Source organism: Pholis gunnellus (genome assembly GCF_910591455.1).
Source record: "Pholis gunnellus genome assembly, chromosome: 22".
In the NCBI taxonomy this organism is placed as follows: Eukaryota; Metazoa; Chordata; class Actinopteri; order Perciformes; family Pholidae; genus Pholis; species Pholis gunnellus.
This window is the reverse complement of record NC_136549.1, coordinates 11981539-12009146: the sequence shown is the minus strand read 5'-3', so window position 1 is coordinate 12009146 and position 27608 is coordinate 11981539. Positions and strand designations below refer to the sequence as shown.

At 43.3% G+C, this 27608-nt stretch overlaps 1 protein-coding gene across 1 annotated transcript in view; it reads left to right on the top strand.

Annotated features, from left to right (window-relative positions):
* LOC306713863 (protein O-mannosyl-transferase TMTC2-like) overlaps positions 1–27608 on the top strand; it is a gene marked incomplete at both ends in the record, with an annotated part of 45220 nt that overhangs the window by 10360 nt on the left and 7252 nt on the right. Inside the window, 8 exons of the mRNA XM_079183702.1 lie at positions 10641–11256; positions 19331–20165; positions 20571–20685; positions 21491–21576; positions 22259–22443; positions 22538–22616; positions 23966–24087; positions 26853–26934. Of these exons, the coding sequence (XP_079039828.1) occupies positions 10641–11256; positions 19331–20165; positions 20571–20685; positions 21491–21576; positions 22259–22443; positions 22538–22616; positions 23966–24087; positions 26853–26934 (2120 nt within the window). The remainder of the gene's footprint in view (positions 1–10640; positions 11257–19330; positions 20166–20570; positions 20686–21490; positions 21577–22258; positions 22444–22537; positions 22617–23965; positions 24088–26852; positions 26935–27608) is intronic.

Genomic DNA, 27608 nt, shown 5'->3' with positions numbered 1-27608 from the left:
CGTGATTTGTCATCAGCAATTAAAGTTGTCCTCCATTATAATCTCCGCCGCAGATCAAAACTGATCCAGTTTCTCAAAGGAACGCAGAACTTTAAACAGAAGTTTGGTCTCCACAGAACAGACGTGAAATATGGACTCTTCATATCCACGTTTGATTATCCTTCAGTAAAAGTACTCCTCAGTTAACTCTTTAGTCCGGTGTGTTATTTTACTGCAGAAAAAGAGTCAGGGGTACACACAAGTTCAATACTTCAAGTTCCACGTTTTCAGGATTTGGTGCACAGATTTTTTTGGTTCAGAATGGAGAAAAGGAACCTCTTTCCTTGGCAAGGGACAGTAGACCCAGACTTTGCCAAAGTCTGCCATGCGGTTGATTCCAGTAAATAGTGTGCCTGCAACCCTCTGGTTAGGGTACTGGTGGGTATTGTTGATGCAGCGTGTCCACACCTGGTGCTCTGCGAGTGTGTGAGTAAATTGGAATATGTGTTCATGCAAATTATACAGCTGGAGTAAGGTGAAAAGTGACCCGAGATCATTAGCAGCCTTTTCTGAGCAGGGACTCTTTAAGGACCCATCAACATGCATCTATTCCCTGTAGAGAAAAAAAAATCAATGCCAGTCAACGTATTAGTCCTCGGTGTTCCAAGTCCCCCATTTTAATTCAAGTGAGGTAGCGGGGCTTCCATACTGTTGAGCGTAGGTGGCTGGAGGTGCGCGTTTTTATAGGTCACTGTGCCAACACCCGCAGCTTTGCTGGAACTAGGCCAGTGGAATTGATTGTAGAAGCAGAAGGTAAGATGCATTAAGGAGGTGTGGGAGAAGGGAATAGGGGTTGTACCCGGTGCTGAAATACACACATGATCACATGCTGGTGATTGTAAAGTAGTCATGCCACTGGAGGTGTAATAGTGACCTCTGGAGAATACTTTGACAGGAAGATGGCTCATTTTAATGAATTAGAAGTAACAGATTGAATAAATTCAAATGCATGTCGCCTTATCTTAATCTATGGCTGTGACTTTGTACCATACGTTTCTGTCATCTATTTATACAAGTGTAGGATTTCTGAGTGTGAGAAATATGTAGTATTGTGCTCTCGAAACTTCTTTTCTGGAACAAAAAATGTTCTATCCACGACATTTTATAGAGCCCATTACAATTACAATTCCAGTTGTAACTTTTCATATCACTTGCTTGACACCTCATCAAAATGATGTGACGCAAGTCTCACTATTGAGTTTCCATTATGTAGAGAGCAGTGAATCAGTGAACAAGGGAGAGATTTCTGACACAGCCACGTAAGAGGTTATATAGTATTAAAGAATTCCTGCATGCGCAATCATTTATTTTAACAATCCCATTTTGTAAATGCCAAAAATATCACCGATTCCATTTATTCTAAACTATTGAGTGTCCCTTATTCAGAGAGGAATCAAACAGTTAATTGCAGAATGAATATCTATTTTTCCCCTCGTTCAAACGTTTGTTGTAATTTTGCACGGAAAGTCACAGCCCTGTTGAGCATTTCTGCATTTTATAGTTTATAGTGAAAAGCAGCAAATTAAGACGCCAGCAAAACAGCATACATTTGCATAAATTCTCGCCGACGCAACAACGATGTATCTGCGGCGGCGACATCTGTCTGGCATTTTGAATCATATCGTCAGCCTGCACACAGCTGTGATTTATGTATTGTTTGGCGCAGTCAGAGAACAGCACTCGATCCGTTTTTTAATCAGGCGTCACATTTATCACTGTGGATGCAGGCGACTCAGGGAGGCCACCCTAATTACCCGTCCACAGTCAGACACTGTAAACAACTGTCGGGGCCATACTGGATGCAGAATTTGGACAGACTGATTGGCTGCTCATTTGTTTTCTGGTTGGAGCTCTCCGGTGGGATGGATGGAGGGTGTTAAAGTTGGCCGCTGTTTCACTGATAAGAGCTGGATGTGTTTGGGGAGCCAAGGAATTTACAAACACTTTAAAACTCAGCATCCAGTGCTCCTGGATATTGGCTCATTTAAATGTGCTTCTCACTGTGAATGCTGTTGGGCACAGTGCCACACTGTAGGCATATGGCACATTTATTGGGTGAGGCGTTTTTTTAAAATACCTATGAATTTCTCATTAAGAGCGCCTATTTTAATGTGTAAGGGAGAACCAAAACTGTATTGGAACCTTTATTCCAAAGACTCTCCTGGTGGTCTTCGGGGTGTTCACGGAGGTGTGAACCTGTAATTTGCTTTTGAACTGAAGTGAGCTTTACACTCCCCAGACCTCCCTCTCAAGTGTTTTTCAATTAAATTACATTCACACATATTGCTTTTTTTAAAAATGGTACAAATACTCTAGTGGCAGGCAGGTCTGCTTTTACAAAGACTTCTTGTGCATCTGCATTTGTGCATTAAGTTTTCGTGTTCATCATGTAAATACTTGATTAATTACGCGGCTTTTTTGAGGCCCGAGAATTGACCCCTCGATTCCCAACCCGGCCTTTCCTTTCACTGCATCTGATGTATTTATGCCCTGGGGAGAGAGCATTAGTTTTATTAGCCATTGATTTCCCATAGCCTTCCCCCTGCTGCGGGCGGAGGATTCATCACTGCCTTTTATTGACACCATCACTCAGGGGACGCTGCGGTGGGCTCTGCCTCCTTTTTTTCGCTGAGGTGGCAGCGGTGGCATTGTTGTTAGATCGCCTCTATTTTGTGCAACCAGCTAATGGGGAAGCGATCAATCACTCACTTAGATGGAGATAAAGACTCTGGGATCAATCTGCTGAAGAATAGATGAAAGAGTTGCACTCTCGATGATTGGGTTCGTAACTTTGAATCACTGGAAGTTTGGACCTGAAATGATGAACAGGCAAAAATGTCTGCGCTGTCTTTGGGTTTCCTGCTTTAGATTTTAAAACTGGAACAAAAACACGGCGGCCGTTCTGGCAATCGTTTCCAATTTCGAGTGCTCACGGAAGTTGAACCATGCCTAATTTCTAGATCTACAATATCTTATCTATTTATAGGGAAGTTCAGAGATGTGGGTCAACAATCATTACAAATTCAGCACTGTGCGTCACCACTCTCCATTTAACAACTGGCTCCCAGCCGATGCTTTTCAAACTAATATCCCGAAAACAGAGATGGTGGGTGAGACAATGTTTGATACTCACTTATGAAACATAAAAAAAAGGACATTAATATGATGTATTTATCAATCAGAATGTTTCCAGTAATGGTCTATTTTACAATGAGTTGACCCTGGCCTATATTTGGAGTTAGTTGTTCTTCTAATCAGGAAACCAGCTTCACAGTAGACATGAAAGCGAGTCCTTGGCTTGACAGAAGAGAGACAGCCAACTTCCTGATGCTTAGCTCAGACTGTTTCAGGCCTCTTTGAAGCCGCCGCAAGGAATCCTGTTTCTCCTGATTGGCTGCTCGGAGAGACTGAGGATGTTGAAGAGACTTTATCGTCATATCAGGTATCAGTTGACTTTTGGGCTCAGCTTGATGATGACGCTGAAACAGCTGGACTTCAGTAATGAGGAGAAACTAAGTGTGTTCTTTTCCTTATTTGGAAAATATTGATGTGAGTGAAACTTGTTTGTAATTATCCTCGGTCTGTTATCGAGTAGAAGCATTGTATTTGGGTCTGTGAACAAAAAAGAAAATATTTTAGCAAATATTAAGCTTTGCCGTTTTAGAAAGAAAGGAATACAACATCTAAAATAGACGGCGTTGTGTAGTTGGCTGTGCTTTCAATCTACTTTCTGCATGGAGAGTTAAAATAAGTCATTTAACTTCTGGTTGGTTATTCTGCACCCTTGGGAAAGACGCTGGGAGCTGCAGGATGGGGCTATTTTTAATCAATGAAAAGATGGATCCAGTGAACTGAGCAGGAGAGATAAAATGTAGGTTACTGCCTTGAATACAAAGTGAGTTGCATCCTCTGTGTCTCAGGTTTATTTTCAGTAATACATATATTTATATGAAAGAGATGAAAATCTTGCCAGATTTGTCCTTTTTTTCCTCCACATCATCAGTGCCCAGCTGTGTTGAACACTATCCAGCAGCAGTTCATCACTGTTCACACAAGTCAAGTGACGGAAAGAAATTGCATCTGAGCAGGGCATAAAATCTGTCAAATTTCGCCTTAGGCACCGGCAAAAGGAAGAAACTCTGCGTGGTTGAGGATAAATCTTTCACAACTAGGCCACTGGCAGTATGACAGAGTTTTATGAATGCTATCTGGACATTTATGCATTTTTCCCTCTCCTCCCATATTCGTGCCAGTATGGCGTGGGACTGAGTGTGGGAAAGCTGCGGTGCTACTTCTGGTGAGGGGGGGGGGGTATTGTTCTGCCAGTGGTTTGAACGCACCCTTAATGCTCACTTCCTGGCCCTTTCAGCTGACAGATATACAAACTAAACAGAAACAAAGAGCTGCTTGAAAAGAGGAAATATTGTATTAACATCCCTGCGTATCGTCTCTGCAGCGTAACCATTTAGTGAGGAGAAGGACATTTAAACAGGAACGGTATCTCTATTAAGGTCGGAGGAATATTGATGAGGACATCAAATCAGAAAGCCAGAGCTCATCTATACTCTTTCATCTTCATCACCCCTGCCATCATGCTGTGGCCACGTACTGGCAGGATTATAGAAGCTGATTATTAGCCAATGAAGGAATCGCTCAGGCCCAGCCGGCGGGCGTAACGGCTTTACGCATGATCGTTCCACCTCGCGCCGTGATGGATGGGTAGATACTTCAAGGATGGATCCCCCACGTGTTCACTTGCCTCATGTGGTGCAGTACAATACGCTCCCCGCTGCAGTGACCATTGAGCGGAAATTTATGGGATTTTTTTAATCCTCAACCAGCTGTGGCGTTGGCTGGGAACAAAGCCACGACCCTGTGTTTGGCTTCCAACTCCGGCACCACATGGATTTAGAACACCGCTTCGTATAGATTACATATCGTGTCAATCTATGAGCACCTGGAGTGCACATACACACAACCTTTGAAATCAGATTACTCTTTGACCCCTGACCCCCGTGCATGTCTCGGAAACTCCATGATCGCTTTCTAATCCGGTTAGGTTTGGATTAACACAGAGGTGATCTGGACCCTGCAACCCACCCACACATACACTCTCTCCATCCATCTTTAATACACTGCCCATCATCTCCCTGCTCGTGCTGGGAAGACAGAATCGAAAATGACGACGGTCGAAATCAATAATTGGTAATGGATGCGATGAGAGACTCCTCTTCCAATGCAAATTGTTTTGAGAACTTCGAAAAACGTGCCGTCTACGATCGATGTCGGTAAACCATTTGTTCCTGACTTAATCAGGACAAGTCATGGAAGCATAATTTATACTTGTTTATAGATTAGCAGGGATGAACTAGGAAGAACAGGGAGTCTATTGGTTTTAAATGACTTACATTTTTTGTTGTATTGGTCTGTATTATCTTTTTGGGTCTAGAGAATATGAGAAAACATTTCTTTCCAAAGCCCAGAGGGAAGTCGACAGTCGTCTTCTTTTGTCTGACCAACAGTAAAACATCTAAAAATCTAAAAACATTCTGTTTGCAATAATATGAAACACAGAAAACCAGCAAATCCTCACGTTAGAGAAGCTGAAACTAGAGAATGTAAATTGACTTGATTTGTTGTCTATTATTTTTGCAGTAGTGACAGTAAAGGAAACATGAAAGGGTTCCCTACTGGAATCGAAATGGGGATGTTGCAGTTCTATGGCCCTTTAACTCTGTGTCTGAGAAGTCTTCTGTGACTCTTTACCATTTCGGAACAAAATGGATGTAAATTCATGGTGATCCCGGCAGATTTCAATTGTTTATAAAAAAGGTGGCAGCTCTGTAATCATGGCGCTCTTTAGTGGCTCAACACGTTTTCCTCGGTGCTGCTGTGATATGGATTTGTTGTCCCTTCGGCACGGAGGACTTCTCTCCTCACGGAGTCCTAATCATGTGTGTTCCCGTACACAAAGCCAGCAGCATCAGTGAAGTGTTTACTTCAGCGGCGCGCCAGCCCAAGATTAGCATTGTGTGAATACGACTGTCTGCCGCTCTGTGTGCTTCATTAGCGCTCTTGGTCAGTAACGAGGTGGACATTTAATAGATCTTTAGACAGACAAGGGGCCCTGAAAGGAACATTGGTACCACAGCAGACCACATGAGTTACATCCTTAAGGGAGAGTAGAGATTAAAAGGATAAAAGGAGCAGAAAGGAAAAAAGTAACGGTCATAAATTAAGGAGGGAAAATGGATTGATGAAATGATATTAACTTCATATTAGAAATTAAGATAAAAGAATGGATGGAGGCGGGGAAGTTGGTGGCTAGAAAGAAAGAAGCAATGTCAACAGGGGGGGAAAAAAACCAACAAAGAGGTGATGATATCCTTGAAATAATGTCCAGCTCAGTATCCATTAGTAGCGCTGTTTTTAGGATGATTGGCTAATCCATCTCATTACTGCTGTCGGGGAGCCGGAGGATGCACTCGGCTAGTAAAGGTTGTAATTCAGCCAGTCCTGATTACGTTAAGCGATGGCAGTTTATACTGCAGATGTTTATTAGGCCGGTGCACATGCATGCAGACAGACAGGCTGGACCAGAGCCCAAATATTTAAAACAGACTCAAGTGCAGTGTTTTGCGATGCAGTTAGTATTGCTGTCCTATTGGTGCAGAAAACTATTTAAACTAGAGATGGGTTTGTTGAGGCTGACCACAGAGAGTAATGTACTTTAGTGTAGAGCCGTGTGTGTTTGTGCATATACACTTATCAGAAATCTGTACACTGAACTTAACACAGATGCAATTACAAAAACAACTATTTTTATAGGATGCAGTCTAATTGAATTTCCATAATAAATATTGATATTTGGGAGTAGTTGTTTAGAATAGCTTACATTGCTGTATGCTTAAATAGTTCTGCCTGTATGTGGTCATATCGACGTAGCTCTGTGACTGTACTCTTGTTTAATTAAAAAAAAGTGCCATGGGGCGTTTTTCACCACAAGGAGCTCGTTTTTTACTTTACATTACTTTGTGTGCAAGAAAACTCCACAATGTGCACCTTTAAATATTAAGAAGATTTTCAGCAAGGAAACTCTGAAGACACCTATTTTACCAGAAGTAGCCACTTATACATATACCTTCTGATAATCTGACCAACAGTTAATGTTGGTGAAAATACTTATAATACCATAATTGATATGATTATTTTACACCAAGGAGGGCATAGTGGAACATCTCTGCACTTTATTCCCTTGTGCTAAGCATAGAAACTGTAAATATTTAATTAAGATATTATCCCGACAGATCTTTTTATAGCTGCGGCACAAAGACATGGAATATCTGTCAGTAGATTCTGCTCCAGCTTAGCTGTATTTTTGGGAGATGCAATCATTTCTGATCCACCCTAAATTATGTAGTTATCCTTAAAAAAATCTCTTCCTCCCTTTGTCCACATCTCCTTTGGGACTGAAGTATTATAATAATGAATAATGGCTTTCACTTCATCTAATCAGGTTGGAGAAAATGTCAGTCGGTCCCTTATATTTTGAACGCTCAATGTATATTTAGGGAGTGTAGGTTCCAACAAGAGGCCTAGTGTGTGCCTGTAGGCAGCCACAGCACTTGAAAAAGCAAATCACTGGTGGTGAGATCACTGTTGGGGAGGTGGTGGAGTGCCTCATTTGCATATTGAAAAGAAACATAGCCAAACACTGAAAGACAGCCAATTTTCTCGTCACTAAAAGCAGCGGACAGGTGAAAGAAGACCTCACCCTCTTACAAATGGTCCTAAAAAAAATCTCTCTTTTCAGCCCCTGATGGAAATCCGTACCGATTTTACCTCCCCCCCGCCACAAAAAAATAAAAGAAGCAAAATTGAAAAGACCTAACCCGTCCTGTACTTTGAGGATTGTGAATAGAGTGCCCCGCAGCCTGCCTGCCTGCCCCACATACGGTCGCTGAATACAAAAGACCCCCCTCTGTAAGAGCAATCACTACGGGAGACCACTTTATCTGCACCGCTGCAGCGACAGGTCTCAATGAAGTCGTCAGCACAGGCTCTACTGTCACACACACACACACACACACACACACACACAGACACACACATGTGCACACACTCACAAACACAAAGACAGGCTCCATGCATGTCGCCATTTATTTCTTCAGCCCTTACAGCCACAATGGAACACACACACACACACACACACACACACAAACAACCAGTACTTTCAACCCATTCCCCTCATGGCCGATGCTTTCTTTTCATCCTCCAGTGCCGGGCACGAACAGGGAGGGAGATGAGTGGTTGGCGCTGATTTGAATATTTAAATTATTTATCACCAGAGAGCATTGAGATCCAAGGCATAGGCTACCAGGGGACGCGAGGGAGCCGGGTGAGGGTGAATCTAGCCATGTTTGGATTTGATAGTGTGCCGTTATTGCCTCGGGGGACACTGGAAAGTGGGATAAACATGGCCACAAATGCAGATTTTGGTGGACATGCTGGTTATTCTGTTTCAGTAATGAATCAAAATTTTTCAATGTGCATTTTTAAGTCTGAGTCAGTGTTGTAATGTGAGATTGCTGTAGTCTCTCAGGACATTATTGTAAATACGGCATTAATAAAACGTTACGATAATCTTTACATTTCAATATATGTTTATTGCTCTTATATCCCGAGTCCCCCCGTCATCATATCATACTCCGCACTGTACTGGGACTGTAAAACGTTTTGTGAATAATAGCTCACTGTGAAATTACAGGAAATTACAGGAAAAAACAACTGGATGATGTCATGCATCGGTTCCTTAGAAATATCAGACGGGGGAGAGTTCCCCTTTGGCTTGTTGCAACTCAGAGCCTGAGAAGCACACTTTCAAAGAACAATCCTGGGAAATGAGGGAATTTACTACGGCTCATGTGATGACAGGGCTGTTGAAGTAAATTACATTTAAATTCGGATTAACACATTGAGCAATTCTCGCTTTAACACCCGATTCGTCTGATTTCTATTTTTTCCGCGGTGTCAGTCTTTCCCTCTCTACGTTTGCTGCTCTCATGCTGGGTGCAGGCTGGCAGCTCGATCTCTCCCTCCCTCTTCTTTATGCACTCAGCACTAAGTTGCAATCTCTAGACAAAGGAAGTCCTCGGCTGGCCCCCGTGTCGCTGTCTTTTCCCTCTCTGGTGCGCCGTGCACGAGAACAGAAACAACGCTGATGGTAATCAAGCCCTGAGAAAAGAAGATTGCCATTAGGTGTGATCGAAACCTTTTATTGTTGGCTTTTATAGTGATTCATTTTTCCTTTCATTGGAAGGTGGTTTGAAATAACTTTTTCTTTCTTTTTTGTTGCTCCAGTACTTGAACTTATAAAGATATACAAATATATAGAAATTAGATCAGATGTCGAGAAGGCTGATCCCTGCTAGAAACTGATGAAATCATGTGACTCAACGTCAGTAGACAGTTCACTGACAGAACATGGAAAGATTCCTGACGTTAAGCTGACAAAAGAAAAATGCAATTCGTTGTTTTCGTATATTTATAATACTGTATCTTGTGGGGGATTCTCCCATCCAACTCTGAGTTGTTGTAGCTGCCATCCATCACTCTCCATGTGGTGAAGCTCATTTGTTGCAGCCTGTGAGTGTACACGAACGAGCTTGTGTCCCCAGTAATGATCCCCTAATTATGAGAATCCACAGCAGCCTCGGGGGTGTGAAACTACCTGAGTGAGTGTGAGTGTGTGTGTGTGTGAGTGTGCGGAGGTACCTGTGACATATGTACATGCTGTGAGTGTGAGAGAGAGCAACAATGCACACGCCTGTGCATTTAATCACACTCTGTGGCCTGTTTATTACATTTTACAATTATTTTACAAATGTGTCTAATTTCAGATTCGATTTGAGAGGAAATGGTGCATAGTTACAAAATCATTTCATGACAGGTTAATAGCAGACCACCTCAAGGTGTCACTCAGACAAAACCAGAACATGCTGATGTAGCATTTCAAAATTAAAGCCCTTCAAAATCGCATTCATGAGCTAACTTCAAATCACATTCGTGGGACAATTTGTCTAATTTCAGATTCGATTTTAGAGGAAACGGTGCATAGTTACAAAATTATTTCACGACAGGTTAATAGCAGACCACCTCAAGGTGCCACTCAGAGAGAACCAGGACATTCTGATGTAGGATTTCAAAATGTCATTCATGAGAATTTGGCGTCCTCTTTGTATTTGTCTATTAAAATTCAATCATGACAGGATCATCAGCAATGTGGAAAACATATTATTCCATATGAGGTCATGCTGTACATACTGTGTGTGTCCAACAAAAAGTCTTTGGAAAAATGATTTCTTCATACTTACATGTTAAAATGCTTAGTTTAAAAAAGAAATATATATATAGATATCTATATCAGAATTTCCCAAAGCAATTTTCAGTTCATTGTTTTTTTTTTTTGGCCCACAGCTTTACTCTTCTTAAAACGATCCAACATAAAACAAATAAAGAAATGTAGCCATTCATTATGTATCACATTGAAGATATTATTTCATGAATTTTATGGTTAAGATTCTATTTTTCTGCTCCTTTAGCCGAGCCATTAAGACCAACCAGGACCTTCTTCCTGAGACTCCGTGGACCAACATCCTGTCTGACGACTTCTGGGGCACCCTGCTCACTCACAGCGGCAGCCACAAGTCCTACCGTCCACTCTGCACCCTCTCCTTCCGCCTCAACTACACCCTGCATGCCCTGCGTCCCTGGGGCTACCACCTGCTGAACGTGGTGCTGCACGGGCTGGTCACCGCCCTCTTCACGGCCTTCAGTCGCCCGCTCCTCGGCGGAGGACTGTGGAGCCTGCTGGCCGGCCTACTTTTTGCCTCTCACCCGGTTCACACTGAAGCGGTCGCTGGTGTGGTTGGGAGGGCGGACGTTGGCGCCGCGCTGTTCTTTTTGCTGTCTCTCCTCTGCTATGCGAGGCACTGTGGACTTCGCAGGGACCCACGTGGGACTTTTTCGACCGGGCGATGTGGCGGCAGCTCAGTCAGCTGGTGCTGGGGCTGGATGCTGGGCAGCCTGTGGTGCGCGGCAGCCAGCATGCTGTGGAAGGAGCAAGGGGTGACGGTGCTGGCCGTGTCGGTTGTGTACGACCTCTTCGTGTTCCAGAGACTCCGGTTGCGCCAGGCGCTTCTCCTCCTGCTAGGAAAGGTAAATGAATGCACGGCACGCATGCCACAGGGGCCGGCGTGTTCACCGGCTCTTGCCGTCTCCACCGGTTTCCTCTTCATTCCCCCAGAGGCATTCCTCATCCAGCCAGCTGTTATGGTTCCTGTATGGTGGATTACGTTTTGTGTGTGCATGCTGTTTGCGTTTCATTAGCAGTGTAATTAGGAAAGCTGTTTGCCGATGCGAACCGCACAGTTGGTGAATGAAAAGTAAGCCATTGTCATTTGTCATCTGCTAAACAGGAAGGAACTATGTGCACAGGGGAAGTCTTCCACTTCCTCGCAAACGCTGCCACCAACTTCAGCTTGCTGCAGTAAATAGATGCACATTAATGCAACGGAATTTAGATGAGGGTCTCAGCCTCATTATGTTTGTTTCAAGGAAAAAAAGAGCAGTAGCACAGGAAAAGCTATTTTCAGGACGAGTTGTTTTTTTTTTGTTCAGTATAAGGTGACAAAAGGAATGTGCAGAAAAACAATAACACGTCCTACTCTGGCAAATGTTTTTTTTTCCACTTGTCAAGTAAGCTGCACAAACAATGTACACACACACACTATTCTTCTTCCCCTTCAAACTCAAGTTGTCTGAGGAGGACAACCTTGACGCAGTGACTCATCTGGTTATGGGGATCAGTGGTTGACTGGAAACGCTTCCTCTCATAGGCACTCTACATTTGATTAGAGAAACCGCTCCTTAGCCAACATGATGGCCCTCGTAAAATGCATAACTAGCGTAATAAAAAGTCCCCTTGGGTTTACTGAGCAAGGACAGGCTGGCTCTCAATGGTGTGTGTGTGTGTGTGTGTGTGTGCATGGGAGTCTTTTTATATAGAATCTATAAATACCTTTTTTTATAGCGAGGTTTGTGATGTAACCTTGCATAGCTCATCACAAATGTCCTATGGAACTTTTCTGGTGTATGCAAACTACAGCTCAGAACAGACTTTAGCGTGACAATCTTATTTACACAGCCAGCCTCTAAATGAACACACGTTCTACCACGTGTGCAAGACCATCCAAAACAACACCTGTCTTCCAAATTGTACCCAGTCATTTATCAGAGCTGCTCAATCATGTGTATTTTTGCAGCACAATAAAAGTATCTAACTCCTTTGCAGATGATGAAGCAGACGCATATTTGATCTTGAATGCCAGAAAGAGGGAGTATGTAGAGTACAAAAGAAAATCCATCTCTTTCCTCCTGAATGTTTTTTAATCTGGCAAAGTCAATGGCCAGAGGAGGAGCACCAGTTCTCAACCGTGCAACTAAAGATCAAGATGTCAGATGTGATTGAGTTGTACTGACTGGCCCACAGTTGAGACAGTGGGGTTTAATTGCCCATTTCTTGGACACCATCTCAACTTAAAATGATAAAAAACAAAGAAATATGGAAGATAATCCAAATTGACTAAAATGTCAAACCCTCTTAAAATGCAGTATTTTTCAGGATTGTATCGTATCATAGGGCATTTACATTTGTTTGGTCTGGCCCTGTGTAAAACAAAGAGAGAGACAGAGCCCAACCTGAGAGACATCCAGCACTTTTTTTCCAGTCTGTTGCATTACGGTCGAAAAGATTTCATCACCCTCAGTGTTTGTCAGAAGCCATTATGAAAAATCCCATTTCCCTGTGTGTTTATCACACAGGAGAGCAGGGATATCATCAGCAGCCTCCGCCTCTCTGTCCAGACACAATATGCCTGGCCGACATCCCCGTGTCAGCCTGTCAGGTGCCGGTGCCAATCCCCCAGCGCCGCCTCCAGCACATCTGACTCGTTTATCACTCTGGCAATGCCCTCCTCTATTGCCCTGGTCACAGCTATCTTGGCAGGGAGCTCGTTATGTGCCGGGGGCCAGCAACGGGGGCAATCGTTTCCTCGATTATGAGCCAGACGTCTAAGGACGCATGGGAACACAAAAGGGAGAGGGAGAGAGAATAAGAGGAGAGGGAAATTATGCCCTCACTTCCTGTCCTTTATCTGGTCTTGGTCTTTGTCACCTACTGTGCCCTAAAAGCACGTTGGGAATGGACGACCATGGCGTCTGCTGTATCACACTCTGCCACTGAGGCACACTGTCAGTAGCCATTGAATTTGATGGTAGACGGAGAGGTTGAAAACATTCTCGCTGGAGAACAATGCAGCGCGTGCTATCTTCTATTTAAATTAAAAATATGTCCCATTTCTTCCACAATGAAGCAAAAGATTGGAACATCACGTTATCTGACCGCTGCCTCACACAATAAGGAAATGTAAATCAGCTGCAGTGAGGAGAGCAGGAGACAGATGCGCTTCGCTTTGGCCGGCACTCCATTTCTCATCCTATTAACTCCCTAATCGGACTGAGATGAGATTTGAAATGAGACGAGGTAGAACGGAGGGAGTGTTAGATGGAGACAAAGAAAGGTGTGGCGTTAGCACTGCAGCCTACCGAGAAGGCAGAATGAGTCTCGCATGCCAGGATCATAAGAAAGAACATTGTTCTTTTCCACTCAGTTTGTCAGCGGCTAAAACAAACAGGTTGATGAATGAGGCTCCAGGCTTTAGACAGGTCCAGGGAAATAGTTTGCTTTTGTTGGTATTAGGGAGGGTCACATCTCTCTAAACTGGGAAACTTTGGCAGGCAAGATTGAGTTCGTTGAAAGATGTTTGTTTTAATGTTGAGCAAGGATTTCAAGCATTTACTTGACAGAATAACAAAGGCCAGTGATTAGACCCTGTGTTGAAAGCACTAAATCAAAAGGTGTGGAACATAGTTCCTCAAATAATCCTCCATACGGCACACTTTTTTAGATTTTCATTTCACTTGAGGCACATGGGCATTAGAGGGATTTTATTGTGTTCTTAAAGTGGTGCCTACTCCTCCTCCCCGTTTGACTCAATGAGCGCTGCAGGCTCGCAAAATTAAGTTCAGCGTAACCAGCTGACTGTTTGAGGGATGTTGTCCCAATTATCTCGAAGCAAAAGCATTCAGCTGTGAAATGATGCCCTCTGTTGCACGTTCTGCTGCATGCTCTTTATTTAGCTTGCATTCGTGGTTACACTGGAATGCCAAAAGTAGGGAATGGTCAAGACTCTTATTTCTTATCCCAAACATATCGTACACAAATTATAAATGCAAAAACTTGCCAACACTGACACCAAGACAAAACCGGGTTTGTGAGCTTAGCCATTGGTGACGCATATGTGGAGCCGGACACAAGACTTTGAAGTGTAAATGGAACTGATCTGTTTGTGCAAGTGGTTCTTGCATGAGACCCGTTGTATTGTTGAACCTGGAACGATATTTTAAGATAATTATCCTCAATAGCACAAATTAGTAATTACAACAAAACCAACAAAGCTGTATGACATTTCATCGAGATCATGAAGGATCCCCATGCTGTCGTGCAACCCCTTAACACAGTGATGTCCCTAAATTAGTCGAACAAGGAAGCTCTTTAAATGTCACGTTAACACCACCGGCGCCCTCCGCTTTCATCAGCCGTCTTGGTGGACAGCACGCGAGGCTTCAACCTGTGACCCGTCTCATTACAGTTCTCTCTGCCAGCAGCAGCAGCGGGGCTTTCATGGATAGAACTAATGGGGTAATTAGGTCACTCTATCAAAGTCAGCCCTCTCAATGCCAGCCAATTGCGGCTGTCTGATGACTTGGGTGACTTGCGCCAAGTCAGCAGAATCCAGTACACATTAGAGAGTTGGAAAAAGAACTGGATGCATGCCTCATTGTACCTTTCATCCCAATTTAACATGTCACTGGTAATGCATGAAATATGAGCACGGCTGGATGTGTGCTGTGCAAACACGGTGTGTCCAGAACTTTGAGGGCCTTTCCATGCACATGTCAGTGAGAAAGAATTGCTCCACAGTCGGAGGATGTGGCCCCCACCTCAACTTGAACGCAAGAAAAATACACTTTTTAATATTTAAATCATCTTTTAGTTGTAATAAGTAGCTGTGAATTAGACTTTATGGTTGGCATGATATTTGTTGTTTAGTATTATCTATATTTTGGGAATACAAGAAATCTTAACATTTTCAAAATAGATTTTGGAGCACAACAAGATCTTGATCTAAATTTCTTAAACAAGTGCTAGAAAGCCCATGCATGATCAGCCCTGTGTGCTGGAAAGAGTTACGGGCGGTTCGAATCGGACTTGACTTTAACAAGAAAAGTCCGGAAGATTGATCCCCCGCTGTCCTGCGTCAGTCCACAGCAGCTTTTAACAGTGCGTGTATGAACTCAGCCGTATCCCGCTGTTTCTTCAGGCGTGTTTTAAACACTCTGCACGCTACAGTGTCAACAGGCGGACCACACACTTCTGGGATTAATAAAACGAGAGCTAATAATGAATGGCACTGTTAAAAGATGAAGGCTTGGGAGCTTAATACTGTGTGTTTATGTGCGGAAAGAGAGCAACGAGAGAAAAAAAGTGGATAATAAACTGAAAGTGGAATAAAAAGTAGTAGGGGGAAAACAGAAATGGACGCTGAATTTCCAAATGAGGATCCAAAGTGGAGGAGATATGTGGAAGGTTCAAAGGCTTGGAGGGAGCGGGATGTTGCGTTTGACAGTTGGCTGGGGATTATGCCAGCCGTCCTCTATGGACACACATAGATCACATGAAGGCAAATCAATCATAGCTAAAACATGTTCCCAGGGATTTAAGTTACAGGAAAGCTGAATTCAGTCAAATTAGAAACAACCTGAAAGTACATAAAGAAAGTAACCCCTTGGTATTAGCTATTGTGGCTAACTGCGTTTGGTTTTTCAGTCCGGGACAACTTGCCATATAATACATTTTTTGCCACATGCCATAGTTAAAATGGCCACAAATATTATATTATTTTATGTTCTCTTGTTTAAGCCAAAAAATCTTCCTGATCATATTGGGCTGGTGTAAAAAAAAGAAGGAAGTGGCTATCATGAATTTGTCCGATTTTTCTTTTTAATTAAAAGGAGATGTAGGAGCAGACTAGTCCTCCCTTGTTGTAGAAGTCTGGCTTGTCAAACACAGGTGTGACTCGTAACCTTAATTAGCTCCGGAGAGCAGGGTCATCGTTAATGTGATTAGTTGCACCTGTGTCTCTCCTGCCAGGAGTCAGAGAGTGCGCCAGGAGATAGGTCCAAAAAATATCTAGATTCTAGAGTTTAGTTCGTTTTCAAACTTGATTACAAGAGCAGATTCATAGATACCTGTGAGAGCTGTACGTGCCCATTTTATGATTTTTGTAGGCAATATTCTTATAGTTTTAAATCACCACTAAATCACAAAGCCAGCTCATTTTAAGAGCTGTATTAGTCAGAATAGTGCCCTGCCAATAATCCTCCGACCATAAAATGACAATGTAAGCTGGAATTGTTCGGAAAGTCAATGAATCAACAGTTCAGAAGAGAGGTTGAAGGACTTTTTGCAGCAATTATAGGGTGTAGTTTAGTCTTGAATTATTCAGTTGTTGGGTTATTGAAGATCTATTTTCAACCGACAACAGAAGACTTTACTGAACCAGCAATCCTTTCACTTCAGTCCTGGTGCATCAATGTGTTGCTTCTAAAATCACACAAGGGATCGGTGTGTCAAGTTGGCTAGACAATCGCCAGTTATTTCCTGCTGAGTTTGTGAATTCATGGTCATTCATCATTCAAAAGCAGACCCGGCCTCCTTCCTCGCACGCTTGCAGGTGTGAGTTGTGTGATCGATCGGGAAGTCAGTTCAGGAACGATTTAGAAATAGACAAGGCAGCGAGGGGTAAAATGAAGCTCATTCACCTAAATACCACAACTCTCTTGCTGCAATTGGCTTATCTTCTGATGCCAAGCAGAATTGGATTTCTCAGACAGTTTCCTCCCTTGATAGGCAATGTGGTCTATCCATCAATAAGCCCCCCCCCCCCCCCCCTCCTTTTTGTGTAAAGAAGCACTCTCTCTTATCCTTTGTTTGCTGCCTTTCAGTATGCAAATCAATATCCAATTTTTTTTCCACTCTTACTTTCCCACCGCTCATCCGAAATGTTGAACTCCTGGAACTGGCCCTGTTCCATCGCTCAATCGACAAGTGGCTTTCTGTGACTAGCTGTGTCTACACTTCCTCCCTCGGCTAACCTCATGAGGGAACATGCTTTTTCCATTTGAGATATGCAGAAATCAGCCGGAGCCAGTCGGTCACGGGAGTCAATGCTAAACCTCTTATTCTAATCCTAACATGGGTTTGTTATGGTTAACTTGTTGTTTTCCCATCACGGATCCTGAAAGCGGGCACGGCCTTACTCCAGCATGCTCATTGTAAGAGAGGGAGTATTTCTCTCAAAAGTTTATTAATGAGACAAATGAAAGCTTGTTCTTTGTGCTCTGTGTAGCTATTATCTGCCTATTGTGCAATTCATTCAGTGCGGATTATACAGAGAGCGTAAATTATTACTGGAGTAGAGTAAACTCAATTAGGAGATAAAAAGAAAAGTCGGGCTACACTGGATCAACACTTTGAGTTATAGAAGACATTGGAGGACATCAAAGCCAATACAACAAGACTATAAGACTACTTATATGTAAACTATCCTTCTGTGCAGCACTTTCCAACAGTATGAACAGCAATTCAATTATGAAAGTACGCACTTGTGTATGTACACACACACACATCTAATTCCCCTCTGTACAGGTTCAAATACAGTTCATATTGCTCTAAAAAAAATAAGTGAGCTCAGAAAATAGGAAGTAAGCAACATCACTGTGCTCATCACTCATGATGTTCTGTCGTTATTAGTCTATTAGGTAAACTCTGTTAGGAACTTTTTTTTACTCAGGACTGCGGCAGCCTGTCTCTGTCAATAAGCCTGTATGACATTTTAGTTTAAAGTTAACGAAAGACATTTCCCTCCCGCCCGTCAACGACGAATGTAATTCAACAAGCCACTGATCAAAAGTCAAGGATGTGATCGCACAACTGTATCTCAATTTATGCACCGAAGACAGATTTTCCTGAAGCGTAACCAACCAAAGGTTCTCTATGTTTCCTTCCAAGTATGTATCAACACCATCAGGAGTTTAACAACATTCAGTTTAGGCCACCGTGACAACTGGTTGCGCGTGCCAGTTGGTTTTAAAGGTGTTGCGTGACAGAAGACCTAATAGGGATCATGCTGCAGAATTAATGCTCTTATGAGATGCAAACAGCATCTACATACCAACACAATAAGTCGTAAGCTGATTAACAGTCACACTCACTGCAACCCTGGCAGGCAACAAGGAAAGACTTAGAGAGAAATCCCCTCATGCTTCAAATGAACTTCAAAGTTGACCTCAACCAGGTCAGAACTGAGGCGAGTGTGGTCTACTAATATGTGGAAGTACGTTGATTTCTTTCTCTATTATGTGTGGCTCTTCTCTATTTACACACAATTTATTTGCAAACCAAACGTGAAATTCACTATAATGAAATCTTCCACCAGTTTGAACATCACATATTCGATTGAAAAATGATTATTTCTCAATGTAAATATTCACATTGTGGCTGACCCAATACAGCAGCTGTCAAAAACCCAATGTGTCTTTCATCAGTATGAATGTTATGTTTCACTATTTTTATGTAAACCGAGCTGTGTTGTTTCTGGCTATGATGAATTTAGATTTTAAGAAGTATGCTAGTTTTAGCAAAGAACTGTATAATTGTACGTGAGTGTGGTCTATGCCCCAGGAAGCTATCAAAAACATTCCAGAGATTGCGTTACACAGTTTCTCTTTCTATAGGGGATAGTGGGATCATACACTTACAAGCCTTTTCTTTATTTCAAAGGTGGCTTTATAAATCAAACCCTAAAAGCTCATACCGAAGGACTGAAACATCCTTCTTAATAACTTGTTGTCTACAGTGACCCCTAAAACATTTATAGGACCTGTGTTGCTCTGATTCAGCTCTCATCAAGACCTTGACAGTTAATGAAATCGCTTTGGAATGCAGACAAAACATTGCGGCTTTGACTGAGCTCCTCTGGACTAAAATGTTGATTTAGGTGTTTTCCTTTAGCATGACTTTTTTTTTTACTCTCTCCTCTCTTTTCAGAAAAAGAACGTGAGTGTTTTGCTGAGTCTTGGCGTGCTGGCGTCCTGGGGAGTGATCCTGCTGTCTGCTCGCCTCTACTGGATGGGTAATAAGCCTCCCAACTTCTCCAACTCTGACAACCCTGCGGCTGACTCGCCACATTTTCTCACTCGAACACTAACGTTCCTCCACCTGCCGGTCGCCAACGCCTGGCTGCTCCTCTGCCCCGACAAGCTCAGTTTCGATTGGTCCATGGATGCTGTGCCCTTGGTCAGGTCCTTGGCCGACTGGAGGAACCTTCACACTGTTGCCTTTTATGGTGGATTTGTCCTCCTGAGTTTGTTTGGCCTCCGCGGCCCCACCTCCACATCCAAGGAGACCAATGGGAAAGCCTATGTCACTAATGGGAAATCAATGAGCAATGGGAATGGTTACCATGCCCCTGACACAAACCATAACACAGACCAGGGGCCACCAAAGACCACCCTTAACGGGTCAGCTGGAGTCCACCACTGCCCTCCACGGACGTCCCTGCCCCCCACAGAAAACCTAGTACTATTATCATTAGGGATCGTCTCATTGCCTTTCATCCCAGCCACAAACCTGTTCTTTTATGTAGGTTTTGTTATTGCAGAGAGGGTACTGTACATCCCCAGTATAGGCTTTTGTTTACTGGTTGCTGCTGGTGCAAGAAACCTGTACGTCAGACTGAGGACTAGAGGCTGCAAGGCCTTAATGTTGTGTCTATGTGCGGGACTAGTGCTGCTGAATGGACTCAGAACTGTTCAAAGAAACAGGGACTGGAGCAACGAGGAGAATCTCTACAAGTCTGGGATTAGTGTGAATCCTGCTAAAGGTAAGAGACGGAGGCGGCAGTCCTCATTAGGGATGGGTATCAAAGTCCCGCCCCTTTAAGGGGACAACCATGGGACCTTAAAACTGTCAAGCACCAAAAGCCATTTAAAGCAATACAGTATAACTTGTGAATAAAGAAACAACACATTGTTCTTCTTGCAAATGAAACGTTAGATTCATAAGCAACAAAACACACAATTGTTCAATTGAATACATTCTAACATCTCTGCTTGGGAAACGTTTGCGTATATTTGTCATTTGATGAACTAATTTATTCGATTCTATTTTGCTTTGTTATTTTTATTTCAGCAAGTTGACGGCAATAATAACACTTTTAAAATGAATACCAACGTATTGTATTTGCGCTCTGAAAGTGCAACTTTTGACTGACACGTGTCTCCTGTAGCCTGGGGCAACTTGGGGAACGTACTAAAGAACCAGGGCAAGATGGCAGAGGCGGAGAAGTCATACAGAAACGCTCTGCACCACCGAGGGAACATGGCCGACATGCTGTATAACCTGTGAGTGTTAAAGACGCCTGTTCCCCCCCCGTCCTCCTGTTCGCAAAGTCCTGAAACGAACGGCTTCCGATTCCTCCCATTCATCGCTTGAGATTGCAGTGGCAGAACAAGAAAGGAAGACGGGAGAAAGGGAAATAGCATGCTGAAAGAGAGCGAGTGTGACAGACAGGAAGATCTTAAAGACAGCAAAAATAGATCTAATACATGAGGAAAAGAAGCAAGTGAGACTCAGACCTCAAAGTGTGATGCAATAGTGTGACGAATAGGAAATAGCCTTGTTTGTCCATGGCGGCTCTTTGTACCTTCTGCTACCTTGGGTTGCGGGGCCTGTAGAGGGGGGGGGGGGGGGACCACAAGGCCGCCTCTAATCCTGGAACACGGGGTGTTAAAGGTGCCAAAACCTCATAGCAGACCCATGTCTCTCATGCTGACACTGTTTTTCTCCCTACTTCTCTATTCCCTCTCAAGTTACGGGTGTCAGAAAGCTGGCAACGCAACATAGGGAAAAGTGAAAACCTATGCATGGTGTTTTGGCATTCTTTGAAGCTGAGGTGCACTTTCAATATTATGGATGGTCGGGTATATTGGGGGTCATGCTTTGGTATATTGGGTAAATGATACAGTAGCTGCTATAGTTTTGGCTGTTTTATTTCTCAGCTTTCACCCAAAGTCCGCTCATCACTTTGACGTGCTGTAATTTTGGGCAAACCTTCACAGATTTAAAATACCAAGACAAAACCTAGGTTATGCAGTTAATGCCGTTGTAAAATGTGTCACATTTTTTGCATTTCTTTGTGTCTTTTAGTGGCTTGCTGCTGCAGGAGAATGAGCGATTTTCTGAAGCGCTGCATTATTACAAACTGGCCATTGGGAGTCGGCCAACACTGGCATGTAAGTAAACGAAATAAAGTCTCAATTTGTGGCTGTGGTTGAGATCAGGGGAAGGAGTTATAAGCGATTAGATTTTCTCTCTCATTGATTAACCAGATGTGAGCCAAGGGCCGTTATTGGATCACCATCATGGTCCAATTTGAGTGCTGACTAAGATGTTCTTTTTCCACATACTCATTTGGAGGGCCATATTCAGGCTATTTCAGCTCGACGGTGAAATGATGAGATTCAATCTCACACTTGAGTGCCCGCATGTGAGATGAGCGTTTCGTCTCTTACTGTACCAAGGACAATTTTTATGAGAGAGGACAGGACAGGTTCCAGACTGCTTATTCAACTTAATAAGTTATCTTCACTTCGTCCTTCGCTTCATCTTTTTTTTTTTTAAGCGTCATTTATTTCTATTTCTCACTCACTTTTCTTATGGAAATGTAATCTGCGTTTGACCTCTGTGCTGTCTCCCTTCTGCTGCATCTTCCCCGACTGGATGTGTGAATGAATCAGAGTTTTTAGTTTAACAACCTCATAAATGACTTTATTTATTTGTTGGGATTGTATTGTTTGTCTGTTTATTCAAAGATCTATCAGGGAACGTGTGAGTGACAGCCAGTTCTAATCCTGTGGTTTTGAAATTGCATTGGCACGTTGTGCCATTTTAATTAATTTCCTCTCCTCCTCACAGCGGCCTACTTGAACACAGGAATCATCCTGATGAACCAGGGCCACCTGGATGAGGCCAAACGCACCTTTCTGACTTGTGCCGACATTCCAGATGAGAACTTGAAGGACCCCCACGCCCACAAGAGCTCCGTCACCAGCTGCCTGTACAACCTGGGAAAACTGCTCCATGAGCAGGGCAAGCAGGAGGTTAGGAGTCAAAGCTCAACCATTTAAAATTGAAGTCCCTCATCTTTATTATGCTGATGCAAAGCAAAAACTGCCCTGTTTTCCCCTACTTCAGGAGGCGCTGTCTGTTTATAAGGAAGCGGTACAGAAAATGCCCAGACAGTTTGCACCGCACAGCCTTTTCAACATGATGGGTAAGTTACTGTTGGAGTCTTTGTTTGTAATGCAGAACTGAAATTGCAGCATAAAATAATCACTACTTTGACGATATCTGCTTTGAAATTAAATTTGAAATTAGTATTTTGACGAGGTAACTCAACCATTTGATGCGTATAATTATGAAGAACAACGCCATGCTTGTTTTCGTGACGCGAGTAAAACCTGGTACAAGTTTTGGCTTGAGTTTCAGTGATTCATTTTCACGTGTTTGTTTCCATTGTAGATGTTGGTCTACCATTTCATCTGCGCTTTGAATTGAATTCAACAAATTGAGATTAACTCGCTGCCAAAACAAACCTTGAGGAGGACTTGGACCACCTGTTTGATTCCAACACTGCGCAGACGTTGTGTCCTTCTTGCAGAGGATTGAAGCTAATCCGTGCAATGAATCACATCCCTCTCGTTGTTATTTTAACACTAATTACATTATTGGAAGCTCATCCTGACGGCACGGTTGAGATTGCAGGGAGATGTCTGCATATATTCCTTGGACAAGCTAAATGAAAATGGGAAGTGTGTTTTGTCAGGTGGTGGGAGGGGTTGATGGAGGGCAGTGTTTGCATTAGTGTGTGATGTCCAGGGGCTTTGTTTAAACTGATGTCATTTTACCCCAGAGGGCCCACAGCATGTCCTCAGATCAAACAGAATCTTAGAGAGATTTACACACAATTGTTCTTTCAGAAAAAAACTTTTTCTTTCGAGGCTAAATTGATTTATTCATTCAGCGTGTGAAGACCTGCACCTGCTAGAAAAACGCCAACGTTTGGAGGATTTTTATGAGAAGCAAAAAGCTGAAGCTTCAGAATGTATTTAGACCCCATTCACTTTTTGCACACTATTGTGTTGAAGATTCAATTTTAAATTGATAAAATTGACATTTTTCTCCTCGTCAATCTACACTGAAAAGACCATAATGAGGAAGTGAAAACGACATCATATTCAGACGTTTTGCTGTGGCACTCCAAATTGTTGGCAAAGGAACTTCCGTTACGTCTTTGTTGTCTTTGATGGACGATGACTTGGCCTACTATTGTCATTGAAAGACCAGGACAGCACCTTGGTTTGGTCTTCTATGGCGAGGACACATAAATTAGCACAGACAAGGTTATGCTAATACAAATAGGCCAGCATTTCTACTGCAACACATTGAACAACCACTGCTCAAAATGGACCACATTTGGTACATTAGGTGCCAATAGCCTCCAGAAGCAGAGAGTAAGTGTTTCTGCAGGAAAATGCATATGTATGTTTCCTTTGTTTCCTTTTTATTCATAATCATCCCCCAAAACACAAGTTGCGACTGTTGCTGTGTGCTCTGTTTCAGGAGAGGCCTACATGAGGCTGAACAGGCTGGAGGAAGCAGGTCACTGGTACAAAGAGTCCCTCAGGGCCAAGCCTGACCATATCCCAGCCCACCTTACGTATGGCAAACTCCTGTCCATCATTGTAAGTCCCATTACTGACACACACACACACACACAGTAAGAATCACGAGGCGAGCCAAAGCATTATCTTAGTACCGATTACAGTGGCTAACTACCTGGCAGAGTGTAATTAAACGTGGACCTGAAGTGGCAGAGTGGAGTGATGAATAATGCATACTGAGTGACTTATGGGAGCATAGCGATCGATTTCTTTCTGCAGAGCCGGGAGAACTGTGATAATTGTTATGAGGTGTGAGCTTCTGACTCTGAAACATGCATGCCAAACAAAGTCTTCTCCCCTGATCAGAAGTCAGCTCGAGGAATTGTGGCGCATTCATGAATATGTCGTTTGATCTCGAATGCTACTTGTTAGTCTCGTGGAAAAGTGGATCACACAGTGTGAAAGAAGACGCGCTGGAAGCGATAAATACTTCTTTCGTGGCCTTGAATCAACCCTGATCCAGGACCGGTGCCAAACAGATGAGAGAACAGCCCAATCGTAGCGGCATAAAGTCATGTCTGAAGGTCACGGACGTGGGGATGAAAGCTATCCCTCTGTGAGTGGACGGGTTCCAGATCATCCGTGTGTTTTCTGTCTCTCACTGTGTATATACATGCGAGTGAAGACATCGAGGGCGCCACAACTTCTCTCAAATGTTACCTTGCCATTCCAATGTTTCATTTTCGACAGAAAAACTTCCCCTCTCCATCCTCCCACCGTCGCTCCCATTCCACAGAAAACAAAAACACGTTTGTGGACGGACAACGGATGTGTTCACAGCTGCGTCAAGTTTAGACGTGGGAGTTTAACCGTGTGCTCTCTGCGACCCCTCTAGAGATGTTTGACCTCCTCCCTTCCACAGCCTTTGGGTGCTGAGGAAACCAACCTGCAGCGCCTCACTTGCAGCTGCAACCCTCACTGGCTGCAAACCTCAGTTCTGATCATTTCCTCTCTTTGTTTAAAGATTTATAGATATGCATAGCACACACACACACACACACACACTACACGTAAAGCACAGGTTCAGATCAGTGGCTGGACATCTGCTGTGCTCCCTCAGGCTCAGGACTGCAGATCCATGCAGGGCCCTGACTCTCAGAGAGGCCCGCTTCACTGCTACAGGGGCTTAAGGAACAGGAGATTGGACGGACCCTGGACAACGGGCCAGTGGACAGGCTTATAATGCAATTACTCTCCTTCCTTATTAAATCACTCCCATCAGCTACATTTTTGGCTGTCCTGCCGCAGTCAATCGACAATACAGACACGGGGAGGGAAAGGTCAACCTGAAGTCTTGTACTGCGGTTCACCCCAACACGTGCTGTAGGGCTGTTTTTCTTGAGTAGTATTACACATCAACTTTCAAAGTGTCCATCTCCCCCCCTTCTTAAAGCCACACAATAATAAAGCTGGAACCTGATAGTCTTGTGCCCATCCACATCCCTCAACAAATAACAAGTGCACCTCCCGAAGCCACTAATTTGCCTCATTCTTCCCAAGGTCAAAGTGTTCACAAATAGGCCGGGTGTAACGTTAGAGCCCTGCTGTCTGTCGGAGATCTCTTGCTGGAGTCAGAAGGGTGTGGCGTGCTTTAGGGAAAGTTGTGGTCAGTCGCCGCTAAGCTGATTTATGAATTTGAACTCGAGCTGTGTATTTAGACATATTCATCACTGATGCTCAAGAAGGCGAAAACATGATTACACAGCTTTAAATCCGTTTAGAAACACACCACTAAATTGTTTTTAGATAGTTGCATAAAAAACACAATTAACTTTGCCCTGAATGCTTTCATAAATCATTTAAATGATGACTTCCTCCGACCTAACTGGACTGAACCACTCTAATTTCAGTTCTGATGGATGTCTGGGGGAAAGGGTTAATTGAATGTAAAGAGAAAAGTGCCAAAGAAAATGCGAAATAAGCCATCGAGGCCCCATATTCGCTCATTCATTTAGAGGGATTGCGGGCATTGGGGAAAAGCTAATGAAGCAAATGTAATAGGCCCAGTCCTCTCATTCCATTTTGCATGGCAAATCCATTGGCAATGTGGAAGCAATCAGTGCTGAAGCATGAAACAAAAGAGGTGGAGAAATTGAGCCTCGTGCACACAGAAGCTATATGTTTCGCAGTGTGGTTGCAGGTACACACACACACACACACACACACACACACACACACACACACACACACACACACACACACACACACATCTTGGAGGTTTTTCTGTAAAGGTTAGGCATAGGAGGTGGGATCCTGCTATTACTAAGCCTCTACTGATGCATTTCAGTGCATTGGAATGCCTCAAGCAGACACGGTAAAATACAAGAGAGATGTTTGTAGCTGTGTGTGTTCGTGTACGCATTTGTGATACAAGATGTCCATCTACACAGTATCCATGTTATGTATTTATGCTGCATACTGTTGGTATTGAAAATGAATCTTACTTTGACTCTGTGGTCCGTGTAGTCCAAAGCTGGAGCAGATCTCAGCAGTTTGCACTTCAGGAGGGCATCTCAGCCTGTCCGAGCATATTGACGAACATATGTTGACCCAGCTATTTAAGACCAATTCCTTCTGGTTGCTTCAGGTGTTTGGACCCCGGTATACATCCTGCAGGTCTACTATATTTATATTGTGGTCGACAAAAAACTTGAAGTCAAAGTGTGTCTTGTAAAAAACTAAATCTATATATCAAAATGTTACATCTTAACAAAACTAAATATTGTGCAAAGCTATTCCTTAATTAATTTGAATATCAGGTGTAATTTCCTTCCTTTTTCTTTTAGGGGCAGAAGACAGAAGCAGAGGAGTACTACCTGAGAGCTATTCAAATAGACCCGACTAAAGGAAACTGCTACATGCACTACGGTAAGAAGAGATATCAAAGGTTTTCCTTCTGCAGAAAAGGCAAACATTTTCTGCAACGCCTGTTTGAAACATTAGAATCCTAAAAATATGGATGCCTGTGTCCTCGTAAATTTCTCTTGTGGTTGGCAGAGCTATGAGAATATCAGTTAAAGTCCTTTTCGACCAGCTACAACATGCCTGATTGCCCGCAATTCAAACCTCTGCCATTCCGCACTTGAAGGCTTTACTGTAATGATCGGACTTTGCTGCAGTAAGCTGTACTCAGGATGATTATTAGGCAGGGGTCTTTAGACTCTTCTATCCAAGACCTATAATTTGTAGTGTCACCTTCGGACCCGGAGTCATTAAACACACCAGCTCCTCTTACAACTCGTGTTGTAAACCACCCTGGATCCAAGCGCATAGCTTATGTAACCTGATAGGAGTTTGGGAAAGAATCAAAGCAGCGTGGTAATCATTTGGAAGTGTCAAACACGCTGTTTTTAGCAATCCCTGCACCCCTGTAACAGATTTGTGGACGTGTGAGATAATGCAATTTACTTTTGGTATCAGTGCCGGGAGTGTTGGAGCTGCACACATGCAAGGCTATGTTTATCTGAGTGGGGAGCCGGGGATCAGAGTACATTGTTTACCATTCGTAACGGAGAGTGAAATGCCGCGTTCAGCCCGTGCTG